At 35.6% G+C, this 12,136-nt stretch overlaps 1 protein-coding gene across 1 annotated transcript in view; it reads left to right on the top strand.

The window, feature by feature from the left end:
• Positions 1–11,293, top strand: part of LOC142338491 (uncharacterized) — a 50,645-nt gene extending 39,352 nt beyond the window's left edge. Inside the window, exons 7-10 of the mRNA XM_075388270.1 lie at positions 202–402; positions 3,614–3,841; positions 5,695–5,937; positions 11,138–11,293. Coding sequence (XP_075244385.1) covers positions 202–402; positions 3,614–3,841; positions 5,695–5,937; positions 11,138–11,250 — 785 coding nt within the window. The 3' untranslated portion in view covers positions 11,251–11,293. The remainder of the gene's footprint in view (positions 1–201; positions 403–3,613; positions 3,842–5,694; positions 5,938–11,137) is intronic.
• Positions 11,294–12,136: the final 843 nt, after the last annotated feature.

Genomic DNA, 12,136 nt, shown 5'->3' with positions numbered 1-12,136 from the left:
GTAAAACCCGAATTTACATTCATTCTCTCTCTCTATTATATTTTAAAACAAAAAAAACGGAAAAATCCTCAATAGGACAAATTTACTCAGTTGCTGAATGGACCATTTCGAAATAGTCGATTAGTGAAAAATCAATGAGAATTTGATTAGTAAATAAAAACAAATCTACCTGTTGTGGTACCTCGTGTTGTTACATTTCAGGAGGTGATCCAGATTTTTTATTCGATCTGAATGTGCACGAAATCCTCCGGATTGAGTTCGACCCTCTTCACTGTGTGGCGATTGAACCTACAGGAGAAGGACTTTCAGGTGGGGAGTGGAATATGAGGTTGGATTTGGCAGGGAGTGAGAGACACTACGTGAAAGCTGTGGGATTCAATAATAGAAAAGATCATCTAGCAGGTTTATTTTCAATTACTTCTTCCCATTATGTACTAAATGGCAGTGGAGTGCAAATGTTCTCGTTACGTAGGGGGGGGGATATTTTTTAAAGAAAATTTTTTTAAAAAAAGTAATTTTAGATCGTAAGAGGAGCTCACATCTTCTTTTTGCAATTCGAAGGAACCTATTTGGAGCAAATATTAAAATATTACATTATAGATAGTCTAACGCACTTTTTTGAGCAAATATTACAACTTCCGCCGAATTCCCAGAGACCATCAGAACTGATTCAGAGGATTCCTAGAGGCAAAGTAGTCTGGGCAGGGAACCAAGACCTGCGTTCCTGGGGCGAGAAATAATCGTGTAAGATAAGCGGTGACAAAATGCAATTTTTTTTCACCGCAATTTTTGTACATAATTTTGCGGTGAAATGCGGTGAATGCGATGAAATCGTGTAATTTCAACGCTAGAGTAGGTGAGGAAATTACAAAAATTCACCACATTTCACCGCTACTTTTTGTAATTACATCGCTTACTATACTGACAAAATTACATGATTTAGCTGTGAAATGAGGTGAATTTTTGCGATTTCACCGCTTACTCCAGCGTTGAAATCACATAATTTCACCGCATTCACCGCTTTTCACCACAAAATTAGGTACAAAAATTGCGATGAGAAAAGTTTCACCGTTTATCTTACATATCTTTCCAATTTTTCTGCGTTTATCTTACAAAAATTCACCGTTTCCTAGAGTTAAGTTTACAAAAGATCACCGCTTGTCTGATAACTTTTATTAACCTTTAATGCGTGACTCTTCAAACATTCTACACTTATTTCTGCATAAACTTGCATTTTTCTTCTTACCTTGACCATTCCTCAGTTTGACAAAGAAAGTCAAACTCGTCGGTTCGTCTTATTTTAAGCAAAAATGAAAACTCTAAACATTAAAACTTTAGTATACAAAAAAAAACAAAAAAAGTCGCAATAGCAAAAAAAGGCATCAGAATTACGCCATTTCACCGTCTTCACCGATCATCTACTGCTTATTTGTACAATTTTTTAAACGGTGAATTTATGTAGTTTCACTGCTAAATTCAACTCGGCAATAAAGAGTTAGACTGAATACATACTAAAATGTTAGATAGGTATCCCCAAATATCCATGACTAAAAGTAAGCAAAATTTTAATGCTAATTACATGCTCCAAAAGGTGAAAAAAGTTCAAGTTAATCCGTGAATACTCGTTGCAATTCGTAAACTTAATGAACTTGCCTTTTCAGACATTGGCCATGTAATGCGCCCATTTGTTTGTATAAAACTTGGACAGTAATCTATCTAGCCCCTATTGATTGATATGTGTCCTGTCCTGTGAATCAATTGGCTTTGTTAAGATCATGTGCAAATCTAAAAGCGACACAATTCAAAAAGTAGTTGTTGAGTTGAAAGCGTCAAAAGCAGCGGGGAAATAATCAAATAGGCTGAAAAATTCAACGTTTATTATAATTACACTATTAAAGTAAATTTAAATAAACGACAAATTATAATTCTATGTAATAATTTTTTAGGAAAACTAAATCCCAATAGTCGAAAGCTAACTCAACTGGTCGAACAACTACTATGATTGAATTCGATCTATATGCAGTTTGAACTTATTCAATATATATCAATTTAAAGTTGCTGTTTAAAGAATGAAATGATCGGTAGGTGCCGATATAAGTGTAACTTTGATGACAAAAAATTGGAGTTGATGGAACATAATTCAGATATCAGTTGAGAGATTGTCCCTGCTGGTCAAAACAGACACATTGATTTAGTTCCAATTCTCCCTTACTATAGACCAGTGGATTTCACTTACGGAAACTTGAGACACTTACACAAATCCGTCAGATTTGTTCACAATGATATTTTTGGAAGGGTTTCGAGAACAAGGTTGACGATACAAAATAGCCTACACTGACAGATTTGGATTTTCTTGTCAGCGGATTTTACAAAGCATGAAAAAGCAATTTTACAATCATTAGTTCCAATTTTTTTTTCTAAATCTTATATATATATATAAAAATATATATACATATATATTATATATATATATATATATATATATATATATATATTCAACCAATGATATAATATCCCTTTTCACAATTTTTGGGTGTAAATTATATAATCAAGGGCTATGAATTCTGATTTACTGAAATCGCGAATCTTAATTACCCAAATCGTCTAATCTAATTACCTTTGCTTTTGAATAACACTTACAGTAACCCGTCAGTGTATTCACTGAAACACTTTCGAGTGCAAGACTGACTTAACCCCTCAAAATATTTCAATCCAAGTCAATTTAGCGAACATAAGTGTTTTCCACGGAATTAGTGTATTAAAATTGCGTGTAAAATCCACATGCACAAATCGATCAATTCAGCCCAATTTGGGGGTCTGTACTGACCAGTAACCATCAAAAATGAAGTTTCCAGGAGACATATTTGGTTCTGCTTCAATGCTTTGCTACCCAACAGACACAAGATTAAGCGAAATCGAGTTGTTTGCGGTTTCAGAAAAACAAAACTTTTGACGACATGTACTCTTTGGTTTTCTCTCGCATCATCTTTTTGAAGCTCAATCTTGTCAATATACAGATGTGTCAAATCAGTTCTATTGTTGTGAAAACAGTCAGCTCTCGTCTTGTTTTTGCCAATCCATTCCTGTTTCTAGGTTTTTAAATCCTTTTAAACATTTTCTACTGACTCGTTCAACTGAACTCCCTCAAAACAGCGAAACAATTAGAAAATTGAGCTATATCAGTAATTAATTCATAATCACACCATGCGTTTATTTTGTTATTAGGCCAATCGTTTTCAAGCGGAGGTCTTTTTTTGACCTTTGAAAGCTTTGCGATTTCAGCTCTCAATTAACCTCAAAATATAATTGGAAACAGTTTTGTATTTAATTAACACAAAATGTACTACATCATTCAATATGAAGCATTTTCAACCGAGCGAATTGAGCGTTTTTCGTCAAGCGTGAAAAACGATAAAAACAGTTACCTCCTAAAATTATTGAGCATTTCCGAAATATATAGCCAGAAGATCTTATTAAAGCTCAAAAAAGTAACTGATAAATAAAGCAGCTTAGCTCTGAATATTCTCAAGTTGTTACTTTTAAAATGGAAAATGTAATTAACCGTGCTAGAAAGTATAAACAGCTATTTAAGTTCCTTTGAATAACTGCCTAGAACTACTGCACCCCAACTACACGACAGTGTCGGTGTGTGACTTCCACGGCTGTTTGGAGTGTGAAGGCGCAGAAGAGAACGTGACTCTGAGGGGAGATGGGGGATGGAATTATGTCATGTGTGAACTAATTGGGTTCTATATTTTGGTGGAGGTGAAGGAAGACGACGGATCGATTATCCCCAATATCACTCTTGGAATTTGTGAGATAGAAATACTGGGACAAAAAGGTAGGAATTTAACTGTTTTAATACATCAATTAGAGCTTTTGACGAAGATCAAAAATAATTAAACGTCTTCAACTTTTTTCATCGGATGGATTCTTCCTTGTTGATATCCCAGGTTGAAAAGAACTCTTATCAGATCGTCTTTGAGAGAAAAGACCGATTAGGTTTAGACAATTCCAGACCGAATTTGCCCCCGATCCGAACCGAAGTGTTGGGTTGCTAAACGTCATGAGGATGTCAAGAATCTTTCCGCTGAAGTTCATCAATGACATGGGAAATTTTCATGGAAACATTATGAAATAGAACTGAATGATTTTTAGTGTTTTCATGACAGACCTAAAATAGAATCAAGCAAGATTTTGTATTATTGAGGGGAAAATAGTGTTGCACTAATCCAACGACTTTTTTCATTCTATTTTACATACATAATTTTTCTAATATCCAATTATCTCAAGGTTAAAATTTTATCAAACTTTGGTGCACATACATTATTTCCAAGAAAATAATACCCATATTATATCGAAAAAAAATCGGATCAGTTTATTGCAGCAATAAAATTAAAAAGTAGAACTACCAAAATTAGCTGTATCTGAAAGTGGATATCAACAAGCAATCATGAAAATTGAGAGGTTCTAAATAAATTTCTGTAAATTAGTTGATCGAGATCAGTTGTTTACTAGAGTTTTCTGTTCTATTCCTGGACCGAGGAAATTTGCCAAAATGATTTAGGATAAGCGGTAACTAGTGTTCACAAGTCGCAAATTTCACAATAATTTTCATACCTAATTTTGCGTTGAATGCGTTGAGTTTATGCTTCTTAATTCTACGCTTTCAATGCAAAATTATGTATGACAATTGCGGCGCATTTTTTGACTTGTCCACGCTAGTTACCGCCTATATTAGATAATTTTGCATTTCTAAGCGTAGATCTTACATAATATTGCGTCTAGTCTAGCGTATGAGACTCGCACCTCTAACCTCCGGCATACTTGTCTCTTCTTCCACCACTGTGCCACAGAATCTTTGTTGTCTTAAGGGCCGCAGCCTTTATAAATCGGACTGTAACGTCAAGTTGCACGTGTTTTTAGCATTTATAGGTGTAGATCTAACATAGATTATAATTTTCCAGTTATTAAGCGTAGACCACAGCGTAGGTCTTGCAAATGTCCAGTACTTACTAATACACACACACATAGAAGTCCCCCATTTTGTAAAATAAACTTTAAATAAACGCAAAATTATGTTAGATCTACGCCTAAAAACGCATAATTATGTAAGATTGGCGTTGATTGTGTTGAATTTATGTAAAGTCTACGCTAAATGCAACGCAAAGATCAACGCTCATTTCAGCACAAAATTATGGAAGATCTACGCTTAAAAATGCAACATTATGTAAGATTGGCGTAGATATTACATAAATTCAACGCATTCACCGCCAATCTTACATAATTTTGCGTTCTTTAGCGCTGACACCTCGGTCCGGGTTTATGTTAACATTGTCGTTGAATAAGGAATAATAGCTAGTTGTAATAGTAGCTACATTGAAATAGGTATATACAATTGCCCTTTATCATACTTAGTTCGAATGTCAATAGTCAGCTTAAGTTCTTTTGACATCCGAGAATGGACTAAAAATAACTTCTCTTTCGTTTAAAAAGAGAGACCGAATCTTTTTGACGTTGAAATTCGGCTAGACAGAATCTCGAATCCTTTTTTATTTGGGTTAAAATTCAAAAAAAGACGATAACAAATCTTTCTTAATATGGTGAAAACTGAAGATAAAGACCGATGAACTTTTACGTAAGAAACCGTTAAGTTTTTCATCCTAGGCATTGAAGAGATATGATTGTTTTCAGTGTCACCGGGTGGCAAGATTGTTGTACCCTTAAAAGATAATTTGACAAACAACCTCACCCCCCAACTGGCTGCAAAACTCAAATTAGCGCTGAACAAAGTGGACAGGTTTGAACGAGATCTATGTTTCCCAATAACAGAGGGCTCCAATCGAGGTCAATACATCCGTAGAACTCTGGAGTTTCAATTCCCAGCTGAGAAATTTGTCGGATACATTCAGCTGCTTGCGCCTTATGATGACTCAGGTTTGGGTTCTTCATATTTTACATGGCCAATAAATAAATAAAATGATCGCATTATTCGACTTAAGTTTAATATGAAAATTATTGTACGTTTTCGGTTTTTGCCAACTCCCCGTTCCGGCCTTTCCTAGCTCACCCTCCAAGCTTCGTGGATGCATATTTTTTGCACAACCCGCACAATGATTTTAAATGCTTTTTAATCGATCCAAATTTTTGTCAGCTGGCTCATTAATAGCATTAGATAATAGTACAAAACTCAGTAATAATAGGATGCATCTAAGGTAAAGATATATTTTTTTGCAATTTGGATAACAACCAGTCTAAGAAACTAACTGAGCAAATCGTCTGTAAGTTTCATGTAGCCACTATACCCACAAATCAAAGTCTTTAATCAGTTTCATATCTTATTATATGATCATTCTGAAATGTGGAAAATGATTTAAAAAGGACAGCAAAGAACATGCTACTGTGAATGCACTGAACAAAAAACCTAAAATGGATTGTGTGAAATCATTTTTTATATATTTACATTGGAACCCAAAATAAGGCTCACATTTAAGTACTCAACTTTTAAGATGACAGATGTTGAGCTGAAGCAAAAAAAATTGTCCGAGAGAACATTTTGCAAAATTTAGATTTAGCTTGAAATATAATAGACAACAATTGCTTCAATTTAAAGGTACTAGCGTAACTTAATCAAAATATTCAGTAGTTTTTTTCCGTTCATTTTCTGTGACGGTCGGTCTTAACTAAGATTACATCTGCTCTTAAAGAAACAGACCCAGCTCCTAATTACTGTATGTCGACCCATTGCTGTATGTCGACCCATTGCTGTATGTCGACTTATTTGGATCTCTAATTTTTCAATATTTGTAACGCGCTATATTTGAACATAATTTTTTGCGTTGGTTTTTCGCCAAATTACTGACATGGAGTAGAAATGTTCTGTGGATATTCCACATTGTTAACAAGACACTCATGGAGTGATTTTTGCTGCCGAAATACGATCGATGTTTTGCAGTTTTCTCGACATAGCTAACTTCACTCCATTAACTGTTCGGAAAAAAGGATGAAAAAAGGAAAGATCAGAGAATAAAAAGAATCAGAAAATCTACCAAAGAATAAGCTAAAAATTAAAAGTTAGGAAAGTTTAATTGCATAGTGTCACAATTTCACTTGAGCAGTAAAATCATTTGTTTGCTCTCTTTTAATCTGTCCTAACTTTCGGAGTCAAGTCGATGACAGGGATGTATAATTACTTGAAACCAAAAGTTAGAACTAACTCTAACTGTTTTAAATTCTTGCGCAAGAAGTAAAGTGCCTGAGCGCAAATGAAAGTTTGTTTTGTACTGTGTACAAAGGTAGTACGTTGCCTAAAAAGCTTCGTGCTCAGGCACTTTGGACTAAAGTAACTAAAGTAATTGATCATTGGCTATTTTCGGTAACTAAGAATTAGAAAATAAAAAGGAAATTCTGCGACCTGCAAAAAGTATTATCCAGGGAGATTTTGAAACAACTGGTTGGTGTACAACTTTCCCTTTCACTGATAGGAGAGCCACCGTTTAAGTTTTTACCGTTCCGTATTGAAAGTGTTTAAGTGTTGCCATTTTTAAAGATTTGTTGGTAGCGTGGACTTCGAAGCTAAGCAAGCAAATTGTTCTGAGAAAATTTAAATTGCTTTTTGGAACAATCACGGGCAGGTTTTAAAATTAATTGACTTGCCAGATTCCAGAATCCCAGATTTTTTTATATACAGGATTATCGTTTTAAAGTCACTTTAAAAATCTGGCCTATATTTCGAAGCAATACGCGGTTCTTGGAGATAGTGACACTTTAACCGGGCTTTCATCAGAGTAACAAAGTATGTTCTTTTATTTCTGAACTCGGGTCGAGGAAAAATTGGAAAAATAAGTAAGATAGCGGTGAAAAATTGTTCTTTTTAACCGCAAAATTTGTACAGAATCTTTGCGTGAAATGCCGTGAATTTATGCAATTTCGATGCTAGAGCAAGCAGTAAATTTACAAAAATGCACCGACTTTCACTGCTTACTACAAACTGGCGACCTTACACGTATTCGAATTTCTCACCTCCTGCATGTCAGCCACTTTATCTTCCACTACGCCACCTCTCACCAAGTTCTAGCATATTTGTTTTGACATTAAATCAAATTCACTCTACTTTCTGTAAAACATGTGCATTGAATTTTTGTAAGATTAGCGGTTAAATTGCAAATTTTAGCGGTGAAATGGGGTGATTTTTGTAAGTTCAGTAGTGAAAATACATAAATTCACCGCTTAAAAGACTTTTAAAACAGATGTATGATTGTTCATGGGTGAATTGTTCGTGCTTGTGTACAAAAAATGTATCTTAACTTCGCTGGACATAAACAATTCGAAGCGTTTCCTAAGCGGTGAATTTATGTAATTACACCGCATTCACTGCTGATCTCACACAATTTTAACACTTCTTTCTAAGCGGTGAATTTATGCCATTTCACCACTAAGGTTAAGCGGTGAATTTATGTAATTTCACCGCATTCACCTCTTACCGCCTGATTTATGTAATTTCACCGCTTATCTTACAAAAATTTCCACACTCACCGCTTATCTTCACCTGAACCCGGGAAGTCGCTTGCTGAGAAGCTTGTTAGTTCTCCCATCTAACCATGTAGCTTTGATACGCTATAAACCTAAAAGAATTGTCGTTTTAGTAGCGCATATGGACTTCATCAAGACCTACCATTGTGACAAGGATTCAGTTTGTTCCCAGTGTACAGTTATTGATACAGTAAAGAGAGAAGCTGGTCCCTGGATACCTGGTGCCTGGATCTCTTACAAATGCAATCACACTCACATGTCGATTGGTGTGAAAATTGAGACCCCCTCTGAAGAGAGATCTACCTCCGATCTGGTCGTGTGTGGTATTGATGTATTTGGACGTTAGTATTACGCCCAAAAAAACCAAACGTGAAGATCGTCATAAAGATTCTTGGTAAAGCTACAAACGATGCACGCGGGTGTACCTATTGCAGTTTTGTAAAGATTTTTATGAAGATCTAATCGAAATAAATCCGGTTTCTTTTCACCTTGTCGAGGAATTGTTCAAATGGCTATACAGTTTGAAACATAAACTAAGGTTTTTCAAGATGGCCATCTTGCTGAACCAAGACAATAAAGAATTACCAGGGAAAATTAACAGATCTCAAGCAATATCAAAGAAAATCACATGCTTGCATTTCGTGAAAAGATGCATTTAGTTTATATTCACTGCACCAGTTCAAGTGGAATTTCCAGACCAATTATAGAATCTTATTACAGGAATATTTTATGTAACTCTGATGTCGTGGAATTTCGAAGTCAGTTTGGCATAGTCACATAACCTTTCTTGAAACACGCAACACCTGGCAAATTTGGAAAATCTGGCACTGTACATAACAAATCTAGCATTCTAGAATCTGGCAAAATTCTAGAGGAAAAATTGGAAAAATAAGTAAGATAGCGGTGAAAAATTGTTCTTTTTAACCGCAAAATTTGTACAGAATCTTTGCGTGAAATGCCGTGAATTTATGCAATTTCGATGCTAGAGCAAGCAGTAAATTTACAAAAATGCACCGACTTTCACTGCTTACTACAAACTGGCGACCTTACACGTATTCGAATTTCTCACCTCCTGCATGTCAGCCACTTTATCTTCCACTACGCCACCTCTCACCAAGTTCTAGCATATTTGTTTTGACATTAAATCAAATTCACTCTACTTTCTGTAAAACATGTGCATTGAATTTTTGTAAGATTAGCGGTTAAATTGCAAATTTTAGCGGTGAAATGGGGTGATTTTTGTAAGTTCAGCAGTGAAAATACATAAATTCACCGCTTAAAAGACTTTTAAAACAGATGTATGATTGTTCATGGGTGAATTGTTCGTGCTTGTGTACAAAAAATGTATCTTAACTTCGCTGGACATAAACAATTCGAAGCGTTTCCTAAGCGGTGAATTTATGTAATTACACCGCATTCACTGCTGATCTCGCACAATTTTAACACTTCTTTCTAAGCGGTGAATTTATGCCATTTCACCACTAAGGTTAAGCGGTGAATTTATGTAATTTCACCGCATTCACCTCTTACCGCCTGATTTATGTAATTTCACCGCTTATCTTACAAAAATTTCCACACTCACCGCTTATCTTCACCTGAACCCGGGAAGTCGCTTGCTGAGAAGCTTGTTAGTTCTCCCATCTAACCATGTAGCTGTGATACGCTATAAACCTAAAAGCGTTTTAGTAGCGCATATGGACTTCATCAAGACCTACCATTGTGACAAGGATTCAGTTTGTTCCCAGTGTACAGTTATTGATACAGTAAAGAGAGAAGCTGGTCCCTGGATACCTGGTGCCTGGATCTCTTACAAATGCAATCACACTCACATGTCGATTGGTGTGAAAATTGAGACCCCCTCTGAAGAGAGATCTACCTCCGATCTGGTCGTGTGTGGTATTGATGTATTTGGACGTTAGTATTACGCCCAAAAAAACCAAACGTGAAGATCGTCATAAAGATTCTTGGTAAAGCTACAAACGATGCACGCGGGTGTACCTATTGCAGTTTTGTAAAGATTTTTATGAAGATCTAATCGAAATAAATCCGGTTTCTTTTCACCTTGTCGAGGAATTGTTCAAATGGCTATACAGTTTGAAACATAAACTAAGGTTTTTCAAGATGGCCATCTTGCTGAACCAAGACAATAAAGAATTACCAGGGAAAATTAACAGATCTCAAGCAATATCAAAGAAAATCACATGCTTGCATTTCGTGAAAAGATGCATTTAGTTTATATTCACTGCACCAGTTCAAGTGGAATTTCCAGACCAATTATAGAATCTTATTACAGGAATATTTTATGTAACTCTGATGTCGTGGAATTTCGAAGTCAGTTTGGCATAGTCACATAACCTTTCTTGAAACACGCAACACCTGGCAAATTTGGAATCTGGCACTGTACATAACAAATCTAGCATTCTAGAATCTGGCAGACATTTCGACTGAAAAGCAAAAATCTGCGTTGTATATTCTTGATAAAGAGGGTCCTGGCGGGTTTTTTTTTCCTTTGAGCAATGCTATCTTAGGTTTTCACAGTTTTACTTCGACATATAGTCTCCTAAACTATCAAAATGATCGTATTGCATGTCATTCTCCTTTTCAGAAAACATAGAACCCTATTTGACATTCCTGACTGGCTCTGACATCACAAGACGGTCTCTCAAGCTGTCTTTCGCTGTCAATATGAATGACTGCAAAGTGGGACATCTCAATTGAGCCCAGACACGCAAATGGAATAACAGGAACCACGCTTAAATTATTTTTTCTTTTATATACATATCCCAAGTTGAGACCCCGCACAGAATCCACTCTCGGATAAAACGCAAAGTCAATCCGGATAAAACGCAAAGTCAATCTTAGAACTCTGTGAGTCTAATGACAAGTCTGATATCATAATAATGGTTCACAACTATGATTTTGTCACTTTTTACATGCCAGTCTTGAGCACATCTTGGCCCAGATTTACCTGTCTGTATTTAAGACACGCCAAGGAAATCGTCAGGAAAATGACGAAACAGCCGGGAAAAGGTCAAAAAACGTTTGGGAAAAACTTAAAAAAACAACCAATTACAAAAATAAACCGGTCAATAATTAGTCGAGAAAACGTCAAAACCAATCTCTAAATTTTAAGAAGGGAGCCGAAAGAAATTCAAAAACACCGATAAACCGCTAAGAAAAAGAAGCAAGGCGTCTAATCAAAGATCTGGAAAACTCAAAAGCAACCGGAACATCTTCCAAAAAAATTAGCCAACAACTGTAAATCTTCCAAAACAAACTGGCAGTGAAAAGTGTTGTATCAGGATCAAATCTTCATACAAACAGAGGGTAGACACAATCAACATGTGTTTTTATTTAATGTGCAACTTCTATTTAATATGCAATTTTTGGCGCTGGTTTGTGACATCTAGAATTAAATCATGAGAATTCATTTAAAAACTAATTTGGCTCGTTCCAAAACTGATTTTTGCTTCCGATCTTCGAAAACGCTCTAAACGCCGGCAAGTTAAGTGAAATCAAATTACGGCAATTTTGTGGAATCGGCTTCTACAAAAAATATTTTGCGGCCAAATAGGATTCCAATGTTCAACACCAAATTTAAGAG

The sequence above is a fragment of the Convolutriloba macropyga genome, chromosome 4, assembly GCF_964194025.1.
Source record: "Convolutriloba macropyga chromosome 4, txConMacr16.3, whole genome shotgun sequence".
NCBI lineage: Eukaryota > Metazoa > Xenacoelomorpha > Acoela > Convolutidae > Convolutriloba > Convolutriloba macropyga.
Note: the sequence above shows the minus strand (reverse complement) of the source record. Positions and strands in the feature narration are given on the sequence as shown.